This window comes from Dermacentor variabilis, chromosome 7, assembly GCF_050947875.1.
Source record: "Dermacentor variabilis isolate Ectoservices chromosome 7, ASM5094787v1, whole genome shotgun sequence".
NCBI classification, from domain to species: Eukaryota; Metazoa; Arthropoda; class Arachnida; order Ixodida; family Ixodidae; genus Dermacentor; species Dermacentor variabilis.
The window spans coordinates 34,001,319-34,021,655 of NC_134574.1; the positions used below are offsets into that span (position 1 = coordinate 34,001,319).

At 45.9% G+C, this 20,337-nt stretch overlaps 1 protein-coding gene across 1 annotated transcript; it reads left to right on the forward strand.

The window, feature by feature from the left end:
* Nucleotides 1-295: 295 nt before the first annotated feature.
* On the forward strand, nt 296-19,177 carry LOC142588999 (amine sulfotransferase-like). The gene is made up of 3 exons (XM_075700793.1): nt 296-398; nt 1,575-1,823; nt 18,190-19,177. Exons 2-3 carry the CDS (start codon nt 1,581-1,583, stop codon nt 18,901-18,903), a joined length of 957 nt encoding a protein of 318 aa, XP_075556908.1. The 5' UTR covers nt 296-398; nt 1,575-1,580; the 3' UTR covers nt 18,904-19,177.
* The last annotated feature ends 1,160 nt before the right edge of the window (nt 19,178-20,337 follow it).

The following is a 20,337-nucleotide window of genomic DNA, read 5'->3' on the forward strand; positions in this document are numbered from 1 at the left end:
GTGATGGCTCATTTTGACCGACGAACTGGCTTACCAGGGTCATACCGACAAAAATGTGACAGTCAGGACTCAAATAACAAAAAAATTCTCCCACGTGCAGGTGGTAACGTTTGTTGATTCACTACTCGGTTGTCAACCTCGGCTTGCGCCGAGAAGGGCACGTGTATGTTGCAGTGTAGCAGTACGCTTTCCTGGCTTTCCTTTTTTCCGGTCTCTGCCACATGTGCGCCTCACACAGCACGGCTTTTTGAAATATTGCCTCTTCGCGCGTCCTTTTTACATTCAAAGCTAGTGTGCCAGTGAAGCTGTGACCGGGAGTAAGAGTCAGTTCTTATTTGTGCTTCAGCCAAGACGTACGCTCACTTCACTGGTAGGAGAATACGTACTACTATACCCAGGTACGATGGCTAATTGATTGCAGATGTTTTCTTTAACCACATGTTCCTTTGCTCAGCACTTAATGTAAAACAGAGCCTATTCGTGAGGAACATGATGTTTATGTAGGATGTCGGAGTGCTTACGTTTGAATCACTAAATTTATAAAAGCTAGGGTCTTACCTGCCGAAGTTTGCGCCGACAATTATGCGTTATATGTGCAGACGATGTTTGTAAACACCGTCTTTGGCACTCTTCTAACTTTTGCACTTCCAGCTCAGTCATGAGAAAAACATGCTTTCGTCTTGCTAAAGGGCAACCACATTTTGATTTCGCTTGTTGCGGAATAATCAAGTTTGTTGAAACTTGCAAGTGAACTTTCTACATATATATTCGCCGCCTAACTAACCTCGGAAGCCGCAGAAGTCGTTCGACTAAAAAGACAGGTATGTCAGCATTAGAAACCGATTCACGGACATGTGGTAATGGGGGTGATAGCTGATACCTTAGAGACAGCGAAGCGATATAAGCGACTTCTTACACCCATTGGAAGTACTAAGGGTCTCTTTGCTGGCGCATTTCATATTACGACGGCGGCGGCAGAAAACAGCGCCAATCTAAACGCTAGTAGAATGAGACCATAATAGCTAATGCTGTAAAACACGTTGGTCCATCTGCTATCGCCTTGTGGAACCACAAGAAATACTAGATAGCGATCTACCTACGAAATGGCTCACCTAACCTTGATTCTCACAGTGCGTGGGATCAGCACTATCTGTTCTTTCGCGCTGTGTATTTTGAAAGCAGCTCTTAATACAGCGTGCTTACGTTTTAGAAAAGTCAGTCATGCAGAATGTATGAGGTTCAAATACCAAGCTTCATCACATGAAATTTAGCACTGGAGGTATCGCATCATAAAGTGTGACCAACACATGTGATTTCATTGTGGGTGAAGCATGTAGTTGCACTGAAATCTACCAAAACATAACTTTCGTCTTGCCTCAAAGTAGCCATTGAGCAAAAAAAATTTCTTCTTTCTCCGGCATTACCGTCTGGATGAAATTTTCGAGCTTCTGTTCGAAAGGTCTCACGTGGTAAGATAGAATGACTTGACGAACCTTATGAATGTTATTCAGAAGCCTGCAAATTATTTGTTCAAATACGCATAAATTTGAGATATAAACTGCGTATGTTGCCAGAAAACCATGCCCGAGAGCCGCATCCGTCACGTGGCAGATGGCGCTGCCATCAGCAAATTCTACCCCCAGGACAGTGTCCGCTCGGCGCTGTGCTACCAGCCTGCGCCGGACGACATCTTCGTCGTCACACATTTCCCCCAAAGTGGTGGCGACTGGGTGCAAGAGATTATCTACTACATCTTCCACGAGAGGGCCCCACCAGCTTCGCTCATTGATCATGCGGCGCATCTACCGCACCTCGAAATGCAGGTAAGCGTGGCCTTGTTGCCTGCACGGTTGCGTCCAGTGTTTACGTCATGAAGGCTAAAAACGCCCGTACACCGACTGTAAACGGTCGCGCTTTCGACCATGCTGTTCATTCTCAAAATCCTGCCCATGGTGTTATAAAGGACCTTATTAGGGCAGGACGATAGAAAGCCAAGATACATTAAAGCCAAGGAAAGCGTAAGTGAGGTTGAAACTGTAATGCAGAAATATAACAAGGAAAGCAAAATGAATGGGGATGAAAAGGTGACTTGTCGCTGGTCGAAGAAGAACAAACTCCATTACGCGTTCGTTGCTGGGCACGTCCGCGTGTAAACTAAGTGTTGTTTCTGGCAATAACAGTCAGTCAGTCAAGAACAAATAATATTTTTTACCAAGGTGTACTCTGAATATATAGCGGATCATATATATCTTGTATACTGTCAATGATAGTATTGAAATTCTTGCCGTATTTCGACATGCTAACTGAGTAGGGTGGGCGGTTCGATTACATGCTGGTTTTAAAAATGAAAATTTCTAATACATGATTGTTTCCTGTGATGGTGCACCGGGGCTGCTATCGCATGGCGTGACAGTGTTTGCTTGCATTTTTAAGGGATCCATTTGGTCATTTCAATCGATGAGCAGTACATCGCTGATTGTGGTACACACGTTGGCTATGTGCTTTAGTGCCCTCAGGCTAGTTACGACAGACGTTGCAAGCAGCGAGTCGCTGGAACAGCAGAAAACGTGTGTCGGACCCAGCATTCAATCCGCGCTTTACTGGTTTCCCATTCAGTCCGTTAGGAAATGCGCAGGGTGCCGTTAACATTAAGCTTTCTCTCGAGCGCGACGTGACACCCGGCAACGCAGATACACTTGTGGGAAATGACCACGACCCCTGCAAAAGCATCTTCATGATAATGTGCGGATATACAACGGAGTACAGTCAGAGGATGCTATACGTCGCTCTACAGAGCACACGATCTGCTCATCGGATGTTGCGTAGTTCCGTCTTCAATACGGATGTAATGACTAGATTTTCCTAGGCGTAATGTGAACTTAATGAAAAGATAAAGTGCAACAATTGTTATAGCAGCTTTACTTACAGAGAATACATCAAAAAATTCCGTTTTGTATCGTCATGCACTGCCCTGAATGTGATGAGGTTCATTACCCCTTAAAGAAACATGCAACATGAGTGAGTGCTGATTACAGATTTTGATAGAGATAATCAGTATTATGTCTTACAAATATTGGTGAGATCAGGAAAAAGGCAAGCATCAAATTTACAACCCTTTAACACTACCATAAAGAAAACATCACACTTGTGAAAGTTTTATCCATTGATTTTAGACTTCACACTTTTCACACATTCTCGCCCGCACCTTTTCCTGCCTCCTTAGGAAAGCAGTTGCCCCGAAGAGAAAATACTTTTTCGTAACGTCCGCTGAGGCAACATCCGTGTTCGCTGTTTTTCACTGCACGTTATTTAACATTTTAGGCGGACAAAAATAATGTTTTGTAAATTATGTGCCGCTGTGAGATCTACCTGGACTTCGTGAGCAGAAGTTTTGCATTCCACCGCATCGTCGCGTAAGCTTCGTGGTGTTTATCATATTGCTGCTTCACATGCTGTCACAAATGCTGTCAGAGAACTTCAGTATTGGTTTGCTACAGAGTTGTAGATATTGTACTTCAATTTCTTTACGTTATCACTTTCTGGCAACTTTTTGAAAAAAATTATATGTCCTCTGGGACGCCGCGGTCGCTCAGTAAACACCAGCAGGCCCCAGTCTTGGCCTGTCGCACCCAAGAGCGGCAAGCCGAGCTTCGAACCACCGCTTGCGCTCACGAGTAACTTTGTCGTCTACTTCTTTCAATTCTGGCGCCGATGCCCTAGTTCCCATACCGCCCCTCTCTCTGCGAAGGTGAAGATGGCACTGGCCCACGGCGACTTGCAGTGACGGCACCGCGGCCCCGGTGGCGAGAAAACCTTGCACACTGCTGCACTGAACGAAGATCGGTGGAGCAGGTAACGTTCGGTCACCGAGGTCTTCGAGGAATCCGAGGGCGCTATACCTGGCTGGGTTCCCGGACGTACGCTTCGCGAAGATGCGGCAGACCACGTGGTGAAGCCTCTGACTTTTCGAAGTCTTGCAGGAACCAGAAGGCCCTAAACCATTTCCGCAGGCACAGCTGGTCCGGTCTTCCTCCTGGACATCATTTTGATGAGTGCACGCAGAAGGTCGCCGGAAGTAGCAGCCGCCCGCTCGGTGTCATTCCACAGCACAGAGACCACACGGCACTGCACTACGCAGTTAACAGTACGGGGAGATAGCAGACGGTGATGATTCTCGCTCGAACGGTGCCGCTACCACTATCGTAGGCAACTGAGCTCAAGCTCCCACGAGGTTCCCGTCGTAGCCATCGTTGAACACCTTTTCTTCGGAATCGTCGTCATCGTCTCCGCTGCCAGTGCCGCCAGCCGGCACCGAGGAACCGCCGGCACAGTCCTAGACTATGCCCTCTTCGGGCTCAGACGAGGACGAAGCGCCGCTCTTGTTCTCGGTTCGGAAGAACCCGACGAGGGGTTCTTCCAAGCTGTTTTCTGCGACAGCTTGCCTTTGCATGCTTTGGCCGCTCGTTTGCCGTCAACGGTCAGTAGTCATCGCTCTCCGACATCTCCGACTCCCTGGACGTGGCCATGCCTCCGACGTTGGAGCCCCGCGTGGTCCCCATGCTTCGACAACTTGTCGCGTTGATGCAGTACTGCATCGAGCTGATGCAGTAATCGCACCGGCAGGTCCCTTCTCCAATGGTAGCGTTGGGAGCTACATCAGCACATAATAAACAGCTCCGCCCCCGTGTTCAGACAGAGTAGGAGTCGGCGGAAACACTCCTCAGCGAACGGTAGAGCTGCAGCTCGCACCGCGGAGATGACCACAAACCAGGCTGGGCAGGCGTCGCTACCGCCCATGGTACGGACACCGCCCGCCTTCCCCACAATCATGGTCCGTCCCGGAACGCTGCCGGGGACCAACGTTACGGGTGCTAATGTAGGAACGGCGCGGTCCCTCATTCCACGCCAGCAGGCCGCAGTCCTGGCCGGTCGCGCCCAAGGGTACTCAGCCCCCCGCAGGGGCGTCTGCGTCAGCAGGCGTTTGGTGTGTTGCGACACCACGTACCCGAGCACACGAGGGTTGGACTCTCCCGCGTCTAACCGTGTGCGGCTTAGCAGTGTCCGGGGAAAAGGGTATCCTGGGGGTTGAGCCAATGCCGGGTGATGGGACCTTTACGGCCCCTCGGCGGCGGCAATGCACCTCTTTCGCCTCGGCTTCATGTAGACGGCACCCCCGGATTGACCCACCCGGGGGAAATCGGTAGTTGCCTTTTCCTGTCTCTCTCTCCCTCCAGCCTTCGTCTTTCTCTCACTTCCCACTTTCCTGTCTTCTCCTGGCTTCTTTTTACTTCCAATTTTCCAGGCAGCAAGGGTTAACCTCGTGTGAATAGCCACCCTAGGTTATTTCATATTTGGTCATAGTGATGACGTATAGCTGGAGTTTACAGGACCTGTACATACAGTACCTGTAGCGTCCCTTTGTAGGGCTCCATGGTGGGTGACTGGCGTTATTGCCGAAATTTAAATTTGTCTATGGCTAGCTCCTTTCCTCGCCTTCCCGATCGCCCTCAGAAAAGAGGACGCACCGAAGATGTTTTCCAGTTCTTTGGACGCCAATGCCCGAACTTCGCACGGTACCATGCGATCCAATCAGAAAAATCCGATAAACAAATACGAAATATTTCCACTTTTCAAGTTTCCAAGTCCTTAACTGATGTCCTTGGTCCAGGCTACGAGGTATCAAGGCTGGCAAGTGGTGAGCTCCTGTTAGAGCTGCATGATCAGAAACAATACGAAAAGTTCCCCAGTCTAGTATCATTTGGGGATTTTCCACTGACAGTCACTCCACACCGGACTCTGAACACCACCCGCGGAGTTGTCTCGGATGATGATTTGCTGCAGCTGACAGAGGCTGAGCTCCTGGAGGGCTTCAGTGAGCAGACTGTTGTCAATGTGAGAAGAATTAAGATGAGAAGGGATGGAAAAGAAATTCAAACGAAGCACCTAATACTCAATTTTGGTTCAAGTTTTCTGCCCGAGTCTGTAGAGGCGGGGTACATCAAGCTCCGTGTCAGATCATATGTGCCGATTCCGCTAAGATGTTTCATATGCCAGCGTTTCGACCACAGTTCGCAGAGCTGCCGGGGCCGCCAAACATGTGCGAAATGCAGTGCCCTTGAACACGCCACTGAAGCTTGTAAGAACTCTCGGCACTGTGTAAACTGTGACGGGGATCACGCCGCGTACTCGCGGTCGTGCCCCTCCTGGAAGAAGGAAAAAGAAATTCTAAAGATAAAAGTAAAAGAGAATATATCGTTCAAAGAGGCACGAAGTCGGGTAGCATACCTGCCAAAGAAAAGCTTTGCCGAAGTGGCGCGTCAGGGGGCAGCGTCACAACGGCCTCCGGCGGCTGTCCGACCCACAAGCAGTGAGTCGGCAGTCACGCCATCTGCCCCAACGGTGGTCGCAGCTAGCGCTGCTCCATCAACCGAGCAGAAGGGACTATCAACCCCGAAGGTGGGCGCAGCCGAGACTGCCCCAACCTCCCCGGCCCCTTCCAGCGCAGGCAACAGCCGGCGCAGCCAAATCCCTCAGGGAGCCCCATCGACCTCCGGGCTGGTGGGCGCAGGGGTCTTGCCCTCCAAGGCGGCACTCTCTCGGGAAACTTCTCGCTCGCAAGAGCACGTGTCCGGCGCCTCACAAGAGGCAATGGACACTACACCTATCCTCAAGGCGCACCAAGCGCCTAAGGAGCGGCGAGGCTCCCTCGAACGCTTCAAAAACGACAGAACCCCCGTTACAGGGCCTCGAAAGAGCTCTGTAACCTAAGGCATCACCTCCGTTTCTATACACACAGTACTTATTTACTTCCAATATGGATACACAAATAATCCAATGGAACGTCAGAGGTCTTCTTAGGAACCTTGATGACGTGCAAGAACTTATCCAAAAACACAATCGAAAAGTGCTGTGCCTACAGGAAACACACTTAAAACCAGAACACACAAGCTTTCTCCGACCGCATGTCAAGTTTCGCTAAGATCGTGATGATGCTGTCGTATCATCAGGCGGTGTTGCCATTTTTATTCATAAAAGTACTTCCTGTCAGCGTTTACAGCTACAAACGCCCCTTAAAGCAGTGGCGGTTCGAGCTGTTCATTTAAATAAACTCATCACCATTTGCTCGCTTTACGTACCCCCACACTACAAGTTAAACAAGCATGAATTTCAGTCATTTATAGACGAATTGCCAGAACCTTATGTTGTTCTTGGCGATTTCAATGCGCACAGCTGCCTGTGGGGCGACTCTCGTATAGACGCGCGAGGTCGTCTAATTGAACAGTTCCTTTTTTCTTCAGGTGCCTGCTTGCTGAATAAGAAGGGACCCACATATTACTCTCTAGCAAACAGAACCTTTTCTTCAATAGGTCTTAATATAGTTTCCCCGTCTATACTGCTCGAACTCGAATGGGAAAAGTTACGAACAATCCTTACGGGAGCGACCACTTCCCCATACTGAAAAGAACATCTATAGAAAAGGAATATCCTCCACAAGCTCCTAGGTGGAAGATAGACACAGCTGACTGGGAGAAATTTCGAACTCTCACTAGCATCTCATGGGCTAAGATGTCTTCTTTAGAAATTGATGCTGCTGTGGAGTATCTTACAGCATTCATAATAGATGCCGCATCAAAAGGCATATCCGAAGTGAGTGGTTTGGCATGCAAACGACGTGTACCATGGTGGAACAGCGAATATAGGATCGCCCGTAACAATCAGAACAAGGCGTGGGGGTTGCTACGCGCGTCTCCCACTGCGGAGAATCTTGTTAACTTTAAGAAAGCGAAGTCCCAAGGCAGGCGAACCCGCCGACAGGCCAAAAGAGAAAGTTGGCACAAGTTTTTATTGAGTATTAACTCGTTTAGAAATGAGGCCAAAGTCTGGAACAAGGTTATTAGGATAAGAGGGCGGCAAACATATTCAGTCCCTCTGGTAAGCACACAGGGCGATACACTCCAAGACCAGGCAGACTCACTTGGGGAGTATTTTGAGAGCGCATCAAGTCCAACAAATTATTCACATCCTTTTTCAACTACAAACAAATAGAAAAACGTTAGCCATTAACCAGAAAAAGATGAGAATGAGCCTTACAACCGTCCTTTTAGTATTGCCGAATTGAGAGCGGCCTTGAGCGCATGCAAGAGCTCCGCACCAGGATCGGATAGAATAATTTATGAAATGCTCTAAAACTTGCACAATGATACGCAATTTACACTACTCACACTTTTCAACACCATCTGGGAAGCCGGGTACCTTCCAAACGCATGGAAGGAAGCCATTGTGGTCCCTGTTTTGAAACAAGGCAAAGATCCTTCCTCAGTGGCAACTTACCGCGCGATAGCCCTCACAAGTTGCACTTGTAAGGTGTTTGAAAAAAGAATAAATCGGCGACTCATTCATTTCCTTGGACAGAGCAAAATGCTTTATCCTTATCAGTGCGGCTTCCGAGAAGGGCGCTCCACAACCGATCATCTCATACGTGTTGAAGGTGATATCCGGGACGCATTTATAGATAAACAGTTCTTCCTATCGATATTTCTCGATATGGAAAAGGCGTATGATACAACGTGGCGTTACGGAATCTTAAAAGACTTGTTAGACATGGGCATCCCTGGTAATATGCTTAACCTAATAGAAAGCTATCTGTCTAATCGTACCTTCCGGGTAAAAGTCGGCAATGTATTTTCACGTCCTTTTACCCAAGAAACGGGTGTACCACAAGGAAGCGTGCTCAGCAGCACGCTCTTTATCTTGAAGATGAACACGCTTCGTGCTTCATTACCACCGGCCATCTTTTACTCTGTCTACGTGGACGACATTCAAATAGCTTTCAAATCTTGTAACCTCGCAGTCTGCGAGAGACAGGTACAGCATGGCCTGAACAATGTGTCAATGTGGGCAGACAAAAATGGATTTCAGATCAATCCTAACAAAAGTTCTTCTGTTCTTTTTGCAAGAAAGAGAGGCCTGATCCCAGATCCTTGCTTAGAACTATGTGGAGAACAGATACCTGGAAAAAAAGAACACAAATTTCTAGGTGTTATACTTGACTATAGATTTACGTTCGTCCCCCACATTAAACATCTTAAAGAAAAATGTCTGAAAACAATGAACCTAATGAAACTTCTATCCCAGACTACGTGGGGTAGTGACAGGAAGTGCTTAATGAATCTCTATAAGAGCCTGATTCGTTCACGATTAGATTATGGTGCCGTCATCTATCATTCCTCCGCCCCGAGTGCGCGAAAGATGCTAGACCCTGTTCACCATCTAGGTATCCGCTTAGCCACGGGCGCTTTCAGGACAAGTCCCATTGAAAGTTTATACGCAGAATCGAATGAGTGGTCACTTCATCTCGAGAGAACATACATCAGCCAAACACATTTTCTGAAAGTCCACTCTAATCCTCAACATCCGTGTTATAATACCGTTAACGAGGCGACATATGCTACACTCTGTCGCAATCGTCCCTCCGTAAGACAGCCTTTCTCTCTGCGTGTGAGGGAGCTTATTCATGAAATGCATGTTCCACTCCTCGAGCTTCGTCTAATGCATCCAGCCAAGCTGCTACCTCCTTGGGAGTGGCAGCTTATACAATGCCATACATCTTTCACTCAAGTTACAAAGCACGCTCCAGAGATTGAAATCCAAATGCATTTCCTGGAACTCCAGTACAAGTACGCCTGCACCAAATTCTACACAGACGCATCGAAGACACGTGAGAGGGTGTCCTATGTAGCCGTCGGTCCATCCTTCTCGGAAACCGGTGTACTGCATCCGGAAACTAGTATCTTTACGGCTGAGGGCTACGCCCTGCTGTCGGCCATAAAGTATATTAATAAATCAGAACTCAAGAAATCAGTTATATATACGGACTCCCTTAGTGTTGTGAAGGCCTTGATGTCTTTCTGTAACCACAAAAATGCGGTAAATAATGAACTCTACTCCGTACTGTGTAAAGCATATATGTCTAACCAACATGTGATTTTATCCTGGGTGCCTGGACATAGGGGTATCGAGGGAAACGTTCTATCGGATCAGATGGCCACATCAATTTCATTGCATGCAGCTAATCCTACTGCTTCAGTCCCTGTCACAGACCTGAAACCTTTCTTAAGAAGGAAACTCCGAAACCACTGGCACCACATGTGGGACGCAGAAGTAAATAATAAACTGCACTTTATAAAGCCACAGTTAAGTTTTTGGCCCTCCCCGACAAAACCTCGGCAAACAGATGTCCTATTCTGTCGCCTCAGAATAGGACACACATTTGGGACCCATCATTTTCTACTTACTGGAAGTGAACCTCCAACCTGTGGCAGATGCGGTGAGAGACTCACCGTCCTCCATGTCCTCTTGGAGTGTCGGAAAGCTGAACCTGAAAGAAAGAAACATTTTCCGCTTGCATAACGTTATTACATCCCTCTACACCCGGCTATGTATCTTGGTAAGGAACCGCTTTTTAACATCAAGGCAGTCCTCGACTTCTTAAAGGATGTAATTCTACACGTTATAAGCCCATTAAATTCGTAGAGCATCCTCGCTCTGGAGGATGCCGCTGCGATAATTGTTTTGAACAGCAGATGCCTCCATGCCCTTGTGTTTCAAGGGCTCTAAGGAGGCAGTAGTGCTCTAGCATATCTTATATAACCTGATATATTTTTAGACATCATGTCATTCTTTTTAAATGCGTCTTATTGTTCATAGAACACGTTATAAGTCATCGCCGTAATCTTATTATACATATTTTATGCACTTTAGCGCGATCATTTTTAAGGCCCTTCTGCAGCCACATCACACCAACTTCATATAACTCATAATTTCACTCCACACTCATTAACGCGGATTTGGCGCTGTTTGTCCATAATTGGCCCTTGCGCCATAAAACATAAGACATTCATTCATTCATTCAAGAGTACTCAGCCGAGCTTCGAAGCATCGCTCGCACTCACGAGTCACTTTGTCCTCTACTTCTTTGACTGCTGGCTCCGATACCGGAGTTCCAATAGGCCTTAAGTCTAAATTATGCTTTCCAAGGTGTATACAATTAGGGTTCCTCTGTGAGCTTATTTGGAATTCCCTTCAAATGCGTTCAGCAATTCTTTGCTGCGCGAATGCCCAGAAAAAAATTAGATCCTTTTAGGAAAGCATAGTGAATGTGCCACGTTTAACTACTTAGTCACCTTCTCGATGAACTATAATGGTGCGAGGAAACCACCTTGAAAAGTTTATGGCTCCATGCAGCGGGATCAATAATATAATATTTTTATGGCAAAATCACCACTGTTACTGCTATGAGACAATCATAAACGTAGTTTGCATAAGTCCAAACAAGCGTACGGACAGGCTAGGAAGGCATACTGTGCTGCTGAGATTGGCCAGTCTGGCAGTTTCGCAAGCAGCGATATTAGGACACTGATCGTAACTGACGCCTATGATAGTCCACTAGTTTGTTCTCGACGGTCTCCTGGCCTGCGAGCTAAGCTGTGATAGTAGTCTTTGCGCTCGTTACTAAAGAGGAAGATTTTCGTTCTCTTTCTGCCTGTCATGTTGCCATCGTTTCATTTATTACTATTACTTCATGCGGGACAGCAAATCGGTCTTATTTCCTGTAGGCAACTCACCTCTTCCTCTTTTTCCCGTTACAATAACGCGAAATCTAAAAAAAATATTTACATCACGGCAGTTCTCATACATCCTGCCGAATCTGATAACGGAACTCTGAATACGCCAGCAATACCTTTGTAAAAAAGTATTTGTCGCACTTGATGAATAGTCCATGAACTTTGGCTTGACATCGCCGACAGAAGTCCCAGAGCTGTCGTACATTCCATTGCTTGCGAGCCAAACAACGAACAGCCATCCCCAACTGCTGCATCTGTGAATTTGTGATTTTTTACTGCATCAGATGTGCGGTGATATTGTTCTTTGGACAATAGTAATTTAAACCGCGCGCAGCGTCGACCGTCGTGGCAAGTGTTGTCCATTGTTTAATCTGAAGTATGTGAACAAACATCAATATTCACCAAGTAGGTGCAGTGCGCAGAACCTCGAACAAATTGCTATTCACCAAAACTACGGGAGAGCGCTTCCGGTTGTATTTCGCGACAGATGCGAATTCCCCCCATCATGGGTTATGACTGCGCGACGTAGCAAAAGTAAGCCGTGGTGTTCTCGACACGTGAAATGCAAGGCCAGGCAGAGAGCTCACGTTTACGCTGCTTATAAGAAAAACCCTTCGCCGAAGCTTAAAGATAAACTCAAGAACAAAACTGAAGAGATGAAGGTAGCTACGCAGAGAGCCAAAGATAAATACTTTAGCACGTTCCACCTGCGTATACAGAAAAGACCGAAAGAACTGTGGCAATTCTTTAAAATGAACAGTAAAGATGTATTATCAATACCTGCTCTTGATCGCGACGGTTCTACCATCCATAACGACATTGAAAAAGCCGAGTGCTTTATCTCGTTTTTCAGTTCTGTGTATGCTGCTCGTGTTGACACTCAAAACACTGTGGCGCGACCCACCCAAGTGGTGGGTGAGCCCATGGACGATATCGTGATCGACCAACGAGGAATAGAGGCAGCTCTCAGGACATTTAATACGCCTAAAGCAACTGGGCCTGATGCTTTGTCACCAGCACTGCTTTCTTTGTGCCCACGGGAGGTGTCCCAATATCTGTGTGTAATCTTTACTAAATATTTACTAGAAATATCCTTACCAGACGACTGGAAACTTGCCAATGTCGTCCCTGTGCTTAAAGGTGGACCGCGAAGTAGTGTTTTGAATTACCGGCCCATCTCGCTTACTAGCGTTGCCTGTAAGGTACTTCAGCATGTGCTTTACAGTTGTGTTATGAGCCACATGAACGTGCACTCTTTGCTGAGCCCCCATCAGCATGGATTTCGCAGAGGATTTTCCTGTACAACACAGTTGCTTGAGCTAACGCATGATTTAGCAGGAGCTTTGGATAAGGGTTTTTCTGTTGACAATTTGTTTCTAGATTTTAAGAAGGCGTTCGATGTTGTCCCTCACTCTTTACTTATAGAAAAATTGGAAATCTGTAATATAAACAGTACGGTTGTTAGCTGGATAATAGAATACTTAAATTTAAGAAAACAAAAAGTTGTGCTTAATGGCAAAACATCCCGTGAAGTTGATGTGTCCTCTGAAATACCCCAAGGATCAGTCATAGGACCACTTTTATTTCTTATCTATATAAATGATACTTGCTCCGGTATTTCATCGTAAATCAGGCTATTTGCCGATGATTGTGTTTTGTACAGCACTATTGATTCTACCCATGGCTGCAATGTTTTACAAGACGACCTGTACAAGGTAAATGAGTGGTGCAAGAAGTGGCACATGCACATTAACATAAAAAAAACCGTTCATATGCGTTTCTCGAGGAAAAGAACCCCTCATGACTTTTGTTACTCTTTATATATCGACGTTTATTTCACACCTGTTCTTTCTTGAAGCCGTCACATTGATCACATCACATCTAAGGCATGCCGCATTCTAGGTTTCCTGCGCAGAAAAGCAAAAAAGTTGCCACTGGAGACAAAGGTATTATAGTACAAATCAAATATCCGATCTGTACTGGATTATGCGTGTGCAATGTGGTATCCGTGGACGGCACGTGACGTGAACAGTTTAGAAAGAATTCAAAGCATAGCCGTTCGTTTTGTTTATTCAAATTACACTAGAAATTTCAGTGTTTCAAGAGCAAAAGAAAGCCTCAGTTGGGAGCCACTGCAGCAACGCAGGAAATATCTCAGACTGAAACTCTTTAATAACATATTCCACTCTCGAACAGGTATAAATCCGGGAAATATTTTTCCAAGCCTGATTACGTTTCTCTATGGCTGGACCATGAAAATAAGGTTAAGGAAATAGTCTGCAAAACTGAAGCGTTTAAAATGTCAATTTTTCCCCAGAACCATAAGCCAATGGAACAAACTACCATCCGATGTCGCATTGATTCTATCAAATGATGTATTTTCAAACTCAATACGTCCACTGAAGTAAGATAGTGTTTTTGTGTTTTGGTGTGTATGTGCGAGTATGAAAGCATTCCGGGTATATGTCTTGTTTTGCCTGCTTTATTTATTGGTTTTTTGTTTCCTTCTCCACCCCCCCTCCCGCTTTAATTTCTACGGGCGCTGTGGGTATTGTGATAAATAAATAAATAAAAGGCTGTCGGTTTCTATCTGGCAACTTGATAAGTAACGCAGTGCGCCATTGCCAACAGGCTGCAGAATCAATTATAGGGACCTAGAGTAAAACCTCGCTCAAGGCTTTAGCTTAAGATATAAAAAAAAAATTATTTTTTGGGGGGGGGGGGCGGTGAATCATATCTTCGTAAATTGTTTCTAAATAACATGTCTTTTGTTTGAACTGGCTCCGAAAAATCCAAACAGAGTTGCGGAGCGCACCCACATGTCTGCATCTGTACAGCAATCCGCCCCTGTGCTCATGCGTCTGGAGCTGGACCTGAGATATTGTTATTTTGTGGCCGAGACTCTTTCCAAAGAGGAACAGATTTGGTTATCTGTAGACTGGCTAGAGGAGTTTTCAGAAGAACATGAAAGAGCTTGCTGCACCTTGTGCTTGAAAGGGAAGAAATAACATCCACCCGTCTTTGCGCGGGCGGATTCTTCTCTTAAACTTCAGAGTTTAAGAGAAGAATTCGTCCTCGACCATGATTCAAACCCGAGACTAGTGCCTTTCCGGGATGGTCGTTCTATCATCTCAGCTAACCAACTACAGGCTCATGGATCGCAGGTTTATGGCAAAATATTCCACAAACCGAAGCACTAATAGAAAAATTTCTTCGCCCTTTTTCTTTCGCTTTCATAAACTTTTCTCCATTTTGCAGGCTTTCGCAAAACTTGTTTGCGATGTGTCGGAATATTTCGATTAGAAGGCTAATTAGGCGTTGCTCTGCAAGCTGCCAGCATCCTGGTTAGCTCAGATGGAAGATCAGCAGTCGCGGAAAGGCGCTGGTCCTGGGTTCGACTGCCGGAACCGGAATAATTTTTCTTCAACGGCGAGGCTGTGCTATTGAGAAACGTCTATGGAGGTCCTTTACAGATTTGTACTACAAGGCTGGCGGGTGCGAATTATCATTCCCTTCTATAAAATTCTCTGCACCTTGCAGGTTTCACAGAACTGATTTCGCATTTGTTGGATCAGTTGATTTCGAGTTTCACTCGAAGGGCGAAGCACTGGCAATGATTTTAAAGTTGTATTATATTACGCGAAGACTTGTGTTGGTATGCGCAGTGCAAATCGGCTGTAAACATTCGCTCAATAACGCACGTGATGTCACCTCCACCAAAATACACACAATAAAAGATTTCACTCGATGAGCGCCAGCAGTGCCGGGTAACGCTGGCGGAATGACTTGTTTCGGCAGTTTCGGCAGCTGGTACCATGCACGCTCGCCTCAAAACGATCGTTATGTGCTGGCGCCCTCTTTAGTATTTCCGTGCGGAACCTCCGAAACTGAAAGATTGCGTGACCACTGACCTAGCTGGCGCTAACACATGACGCATCAAGGTACAACTCTTCTCAATTGACCTTCTCCGTCGCGCTCGATTGCTGACCCTAGCACCAGTAGCACATCACGTGACCTTCAATTCCCAGCTCGTGTGTCGGGCATGCGCCGTCGCACGCGGCACAGCACGAATAAATAGCCCCCATAGCACGGTGATGGCAAAACACAACAGCTATGACGACAGCATGTATACACCTGTGGCGGCCGCATAATTGATATCGCAAAGAAAGGAGGTTCCGCTATTTTTGTGCCGGACACTAGGATCGGGTTTTTTGTCATTTTGGTTAAACAGGATAATGTAGTTATCTTAACACCAAACTGTGAAAGACAATCACTTACCGAAATAAGTAATTTCATTGGAAAGCAAAGACGTTTGCCTTTCTTCATGTCGATATATTTTAATGCAGAATTTGTGTAGCAAAGTTGACTGCTAAAATGGAAACAAAGTGAACCGATGTGATCAGTAAGGTAGTCGAGGAACTTGACTGGCCTTAGCGGCAGTGTAACCAGAGCTAGAAGCACAGGCTCCCGGTGTACTTTATCCCTTACAGACAGATTGTTAAAGGCCGGGGGCACCGGCGTCTGATGCGAGACGAAAAAAAACGCAAACATACAAAGACGGGCGCTGTCTGTCTCGCGTCAGCACCCGGCGTCATCACCCAGGAGCAAGTCGCAGCAAACAATTCTTGTTTCCTTAATAAAATTATTACAACAACGTGAGCCTTGAATGCTAATATTGTCTACTTGCGCCCACTTACTTAGAGCCCCGTTATGCGGAATAATAAAATAAGTTTAATCTTTCTTTCCAAATACAGAAGGAAGTGGAACAAGAGCTAAATGCGCATGCCCTGAGAGGGGGACTTTCTCCAGTCAACATTTCAAGCCGACAAACACACATACGAGCCCTGAAATGTGATGTACTTCCGACGTAAATCGTAACACAAATTATGCAATTATCTACAACTAAAAATTTTAATTCCGAACAGTAAGCAGCTATGCGGTGTTTACAAATATATTAAGCACTATTTCCGTACACCGTGTAAATGCGCTCAATACTTAACATCAATGAGAAAAAATTCTCGCACACGATAACTCAGACAATTATTTGAACAATAGTTTTATTGTAGGATGCATTCACGCGTACAATTATATTATTCAAAGCGCACATGAGAGAATATAAATAAACATTCATGAGAAACACAGAAGAAACCCTACATCTTTCACATTATTATATTGTAACACCAAACTACTTAGATGCTTTTCATATATCGTTCACTGAAGTTAGTTTCTTGCTCTACTCCATTTCAGAAATGCGAATTTTGTAGTTCATATGCTGTCTACTAGAATTAGTTCTCAATTGTGGTGTCCTCACGGTGCTTCTCCTCAAGCATACTTTGGTGGAGATATTATAGTCATATTTCTATATAATCAATTTTTAGATGTTTTATTCGTTTATAAATATATACCCAAGTTACGTTAAGAATTTCATGTTCAAGAAACAATTGATGAATACGTAAGTCCTGCAGTCGTCAATGATAGTTGTCTAAAATTCCCAGGACCCATTTCTCTGTAACATTTATCTTAGGTAAATTCTGGTTACTTGCTGCATACCAAGTGGCAACATGATAACGTGAAATTAAATAGCGTACAACAGAGTGCTTTTTAACCCACTATGGCAGTAGCCCACTAAGTTTAAAGAGGCAGCCTACAGACTTAGTTCTTTCGTTACCTTCTTTACATGTGTATGCCAAGGCAGGTCTTTCTGAAACAAGACAGCTAAAATTTTCTTTACTTTTTCCTCTTTTCTCCTAGTGTCATTAAATAATAATGCTGTATCTTCGTTCAAAGAGGTATTTCTTCGCCCTAAAATAATATGGTTAGTTTTACTTACACTTAGTTGTAGTTTGTTTTTACATATCAAAATTGATAATATATATAAATACTGATTAGCTAATTGCTTAAGGTGCGGAATTGTTTTGGCCACAAAAAGGCCGTTGGCCCCACCAGCAAACCTAATAAAGTACTAGCAATTTAAAATTTCAGATATATCGTTGTGAATAATGTGAACAATAATGGCCAAACTATTGACCCTTGTGGAATCTCTCCTATTATTCTAGGTTTTTGCGACGCATCGTTATTGAAGGCTGCATACTGTAGACGGTATATCAGGTAATTCTTCATAAGCGAAGTGCAATTCATCGAATACCATAATCACTGAGCTTGCACAGAGTGCTTCCCTCCATGTAGTGTTTATTAAGATTCGCAGATGCCTTTTTCTCTGCACTGCAAAGGAAGCAGAAATTAAACAGAAAACAGAAATCTCATTCATCTGAATTGAAAATGCCTCACAACTGGTGTCACAGATATGTCCCATCACAGAAGAATTAAATACTTTTGAGCAATTTCTTGTCCGTCACCTTAACACCTACCTCGTCCTTTATGAAGTCAGTGTGACTTCCTTTAGTAATACCGCGCCATTTCTTTTTCAATCAGGATCGTTTCTTGTCAGAACACAAGCTTGAGAGTGTTCTGGCAGTTGGTAGTTCTACTGCACTAAGGATTCTTAGAAGAAACTACAGAATAATGCGTTGACGATGTACTCATCTTAATTTATTTGCTATTGCAGGGCTCCGAGGCTGCACAGGCCATGCCAAGACCCGGAAGCATCCGCACGCATCTACCATTTCACCTCGTTCCTCGCGCGAACTCCGCGAAGTACATTTACGTAGCAAGGAACCCGTACGACTGCAGTGTCTTCTTCTTCGAGCAGCTCTGTAATTCTCAGGGCAGAACCGTTAACGAAGCCTTCGAAGCTTTCCCAGCATTCTTCGAAAAGTTCGTCGATGGCCGTGCGCTCTGCGGTGATTATCTCACTGACCTCCTCTCCTGGTACGAGAGGAGATTCGACGACAACGTGCTCTTTCTCACGTACGAAGAACTAGTCGAAGAGAACAAGACGTCAGTCCTGAGGATCGCTGACTTTTTAGACGAAGAAGGCGAGCACGGGAAGAAGTTGAGACGGAACCGGAAGTTACTTGAGAAGATCTGCGCAGAGACGCGACACCGGGGTGTCTGGGAATGCGTGGACCGAGACACTAAGGAGAAAGCAAAGGAAGCTGCCGCTATATCCAACGAAGGCAAACCGGATTGGGTCAAATGCTTGCAAAAAGCCCAAAATTCGGTGACCTTCGGCAGGGTGTTCAAGAGTTCTGAAGAGAGCAAGCCGCACCTTACTCACGATATATTTACACCGGATATGATGGCGAAGCTGCAAGAGCGCATTATGGCAGCGGCCGGAACCACTCGCACTGTCATGAGCCTGTGGCAGAGTAACAACTAATCATCAACATATGCGAGGATTGGCCTTATTCCTGCAAATCGTCTGTTTCGGCCTTGACGCAATCATACCCGATTACAATCATTTTAAGAGGTTAAAGTGGTTAATATTCCAGTCAACAGCAGCGGCGATGGCGGCATGCGTCGTTCGCAAATGCGAACGGCCACATTCCTTCACGAGCATCAAAGTTTATGGGACAGAGTTATCGAGTGAACATTACAAGTGAAATAAACTTTGTTGAGTACATGTTCGAAATCAATACTACGATATTCATACCTTGGCAATAAAATTGATGCAAATAAGATTTATGCCATTAGTGAGCTGATTAGATGTGCCAAAATTAACATGCTAGTATATCTCTCATAGCGTTACGGGTTATTACAGATTGATTACTACGCACTGTGCGATCAACGGCCGGAAACCCAAACAAATTAGCGCTTGTAGTTTAGTTTCCTTGCGTGTGTGGTAAATCAAGCATCTTGCGGTCTCTATCAAGCGCTGCTCAACTGGGTGCCACCTAGACAGCCGCACAAGTCCGAGGATGTGAGCCCTCATCTCAGCCTTATGTGCGCATGTCTACCCGAAGCGAACGCTTGTCTCGTCTCAAATAGGAGCGAGACAGCGCCGCACAAGAAAAAATGGCTGTGGCTTAGCTAAGGTTAAGCCCAGGATGCCAAGCATACTAGCCTTTATTTTAGTTGTTGAACCACTGTTTAGCCTGGTGAACTGCTGTTGCTTGGCTATATTTGGTTCGGCTAGACGAAGAAACAACTCATGCGTTACTCTGCTTCGCCTTCAAGAGTGGAACGCGACAGCGTTCCCGTCGACCCGCCAAGGGGTGTAAGACAATGGGCTACGGCGCAGCGACTACGCGCCTCGCATAGGACGCGGTGAGCGTCGAGCAACGCAGCGTTCGGCGCGGCAACGAAATGTGCGCCTGAGCAAGCGACGCACGCCTGAGCCTTAGAAACAGCTCGTTTCTAAGGCAACACCGCATTCACTAGAGGCGCTTTTGTACCGCTTTGAAGCATCGTACTTGTGGCTCAGTGGTAGCGTCTCCGTCTCACACTCCGGAGACCCTGGTTCGATTCCCACCCAGCCCATCTTGCAAGAGTTGACCCAAAGCCACCTAGAAACAAGCGCAGCTGCTTATACACCGCCGCGACGCCGCGAGCGATGGCGCGAGTTGGAGCCCCGTTTCTCCTCTGTCGTGACGTCACGGTGTCACGTGGCCAGCCTTGAAGGCGACACCGCCGCGCCTGAGGAGCTGGGTTGAGCTCTAGTAATATGCTTCGCATGAAAGACATAGTACAAGGAGCGGCTACCTTGGCGTTGACTAACTGCTACACCCTATGGTCGCGGTGTGCATTAGGCAGGGCTCTCGCAATTCAAGGATAAGAAACAGTGTTAGAGTGTATGTGAAAACGTGGCCACATG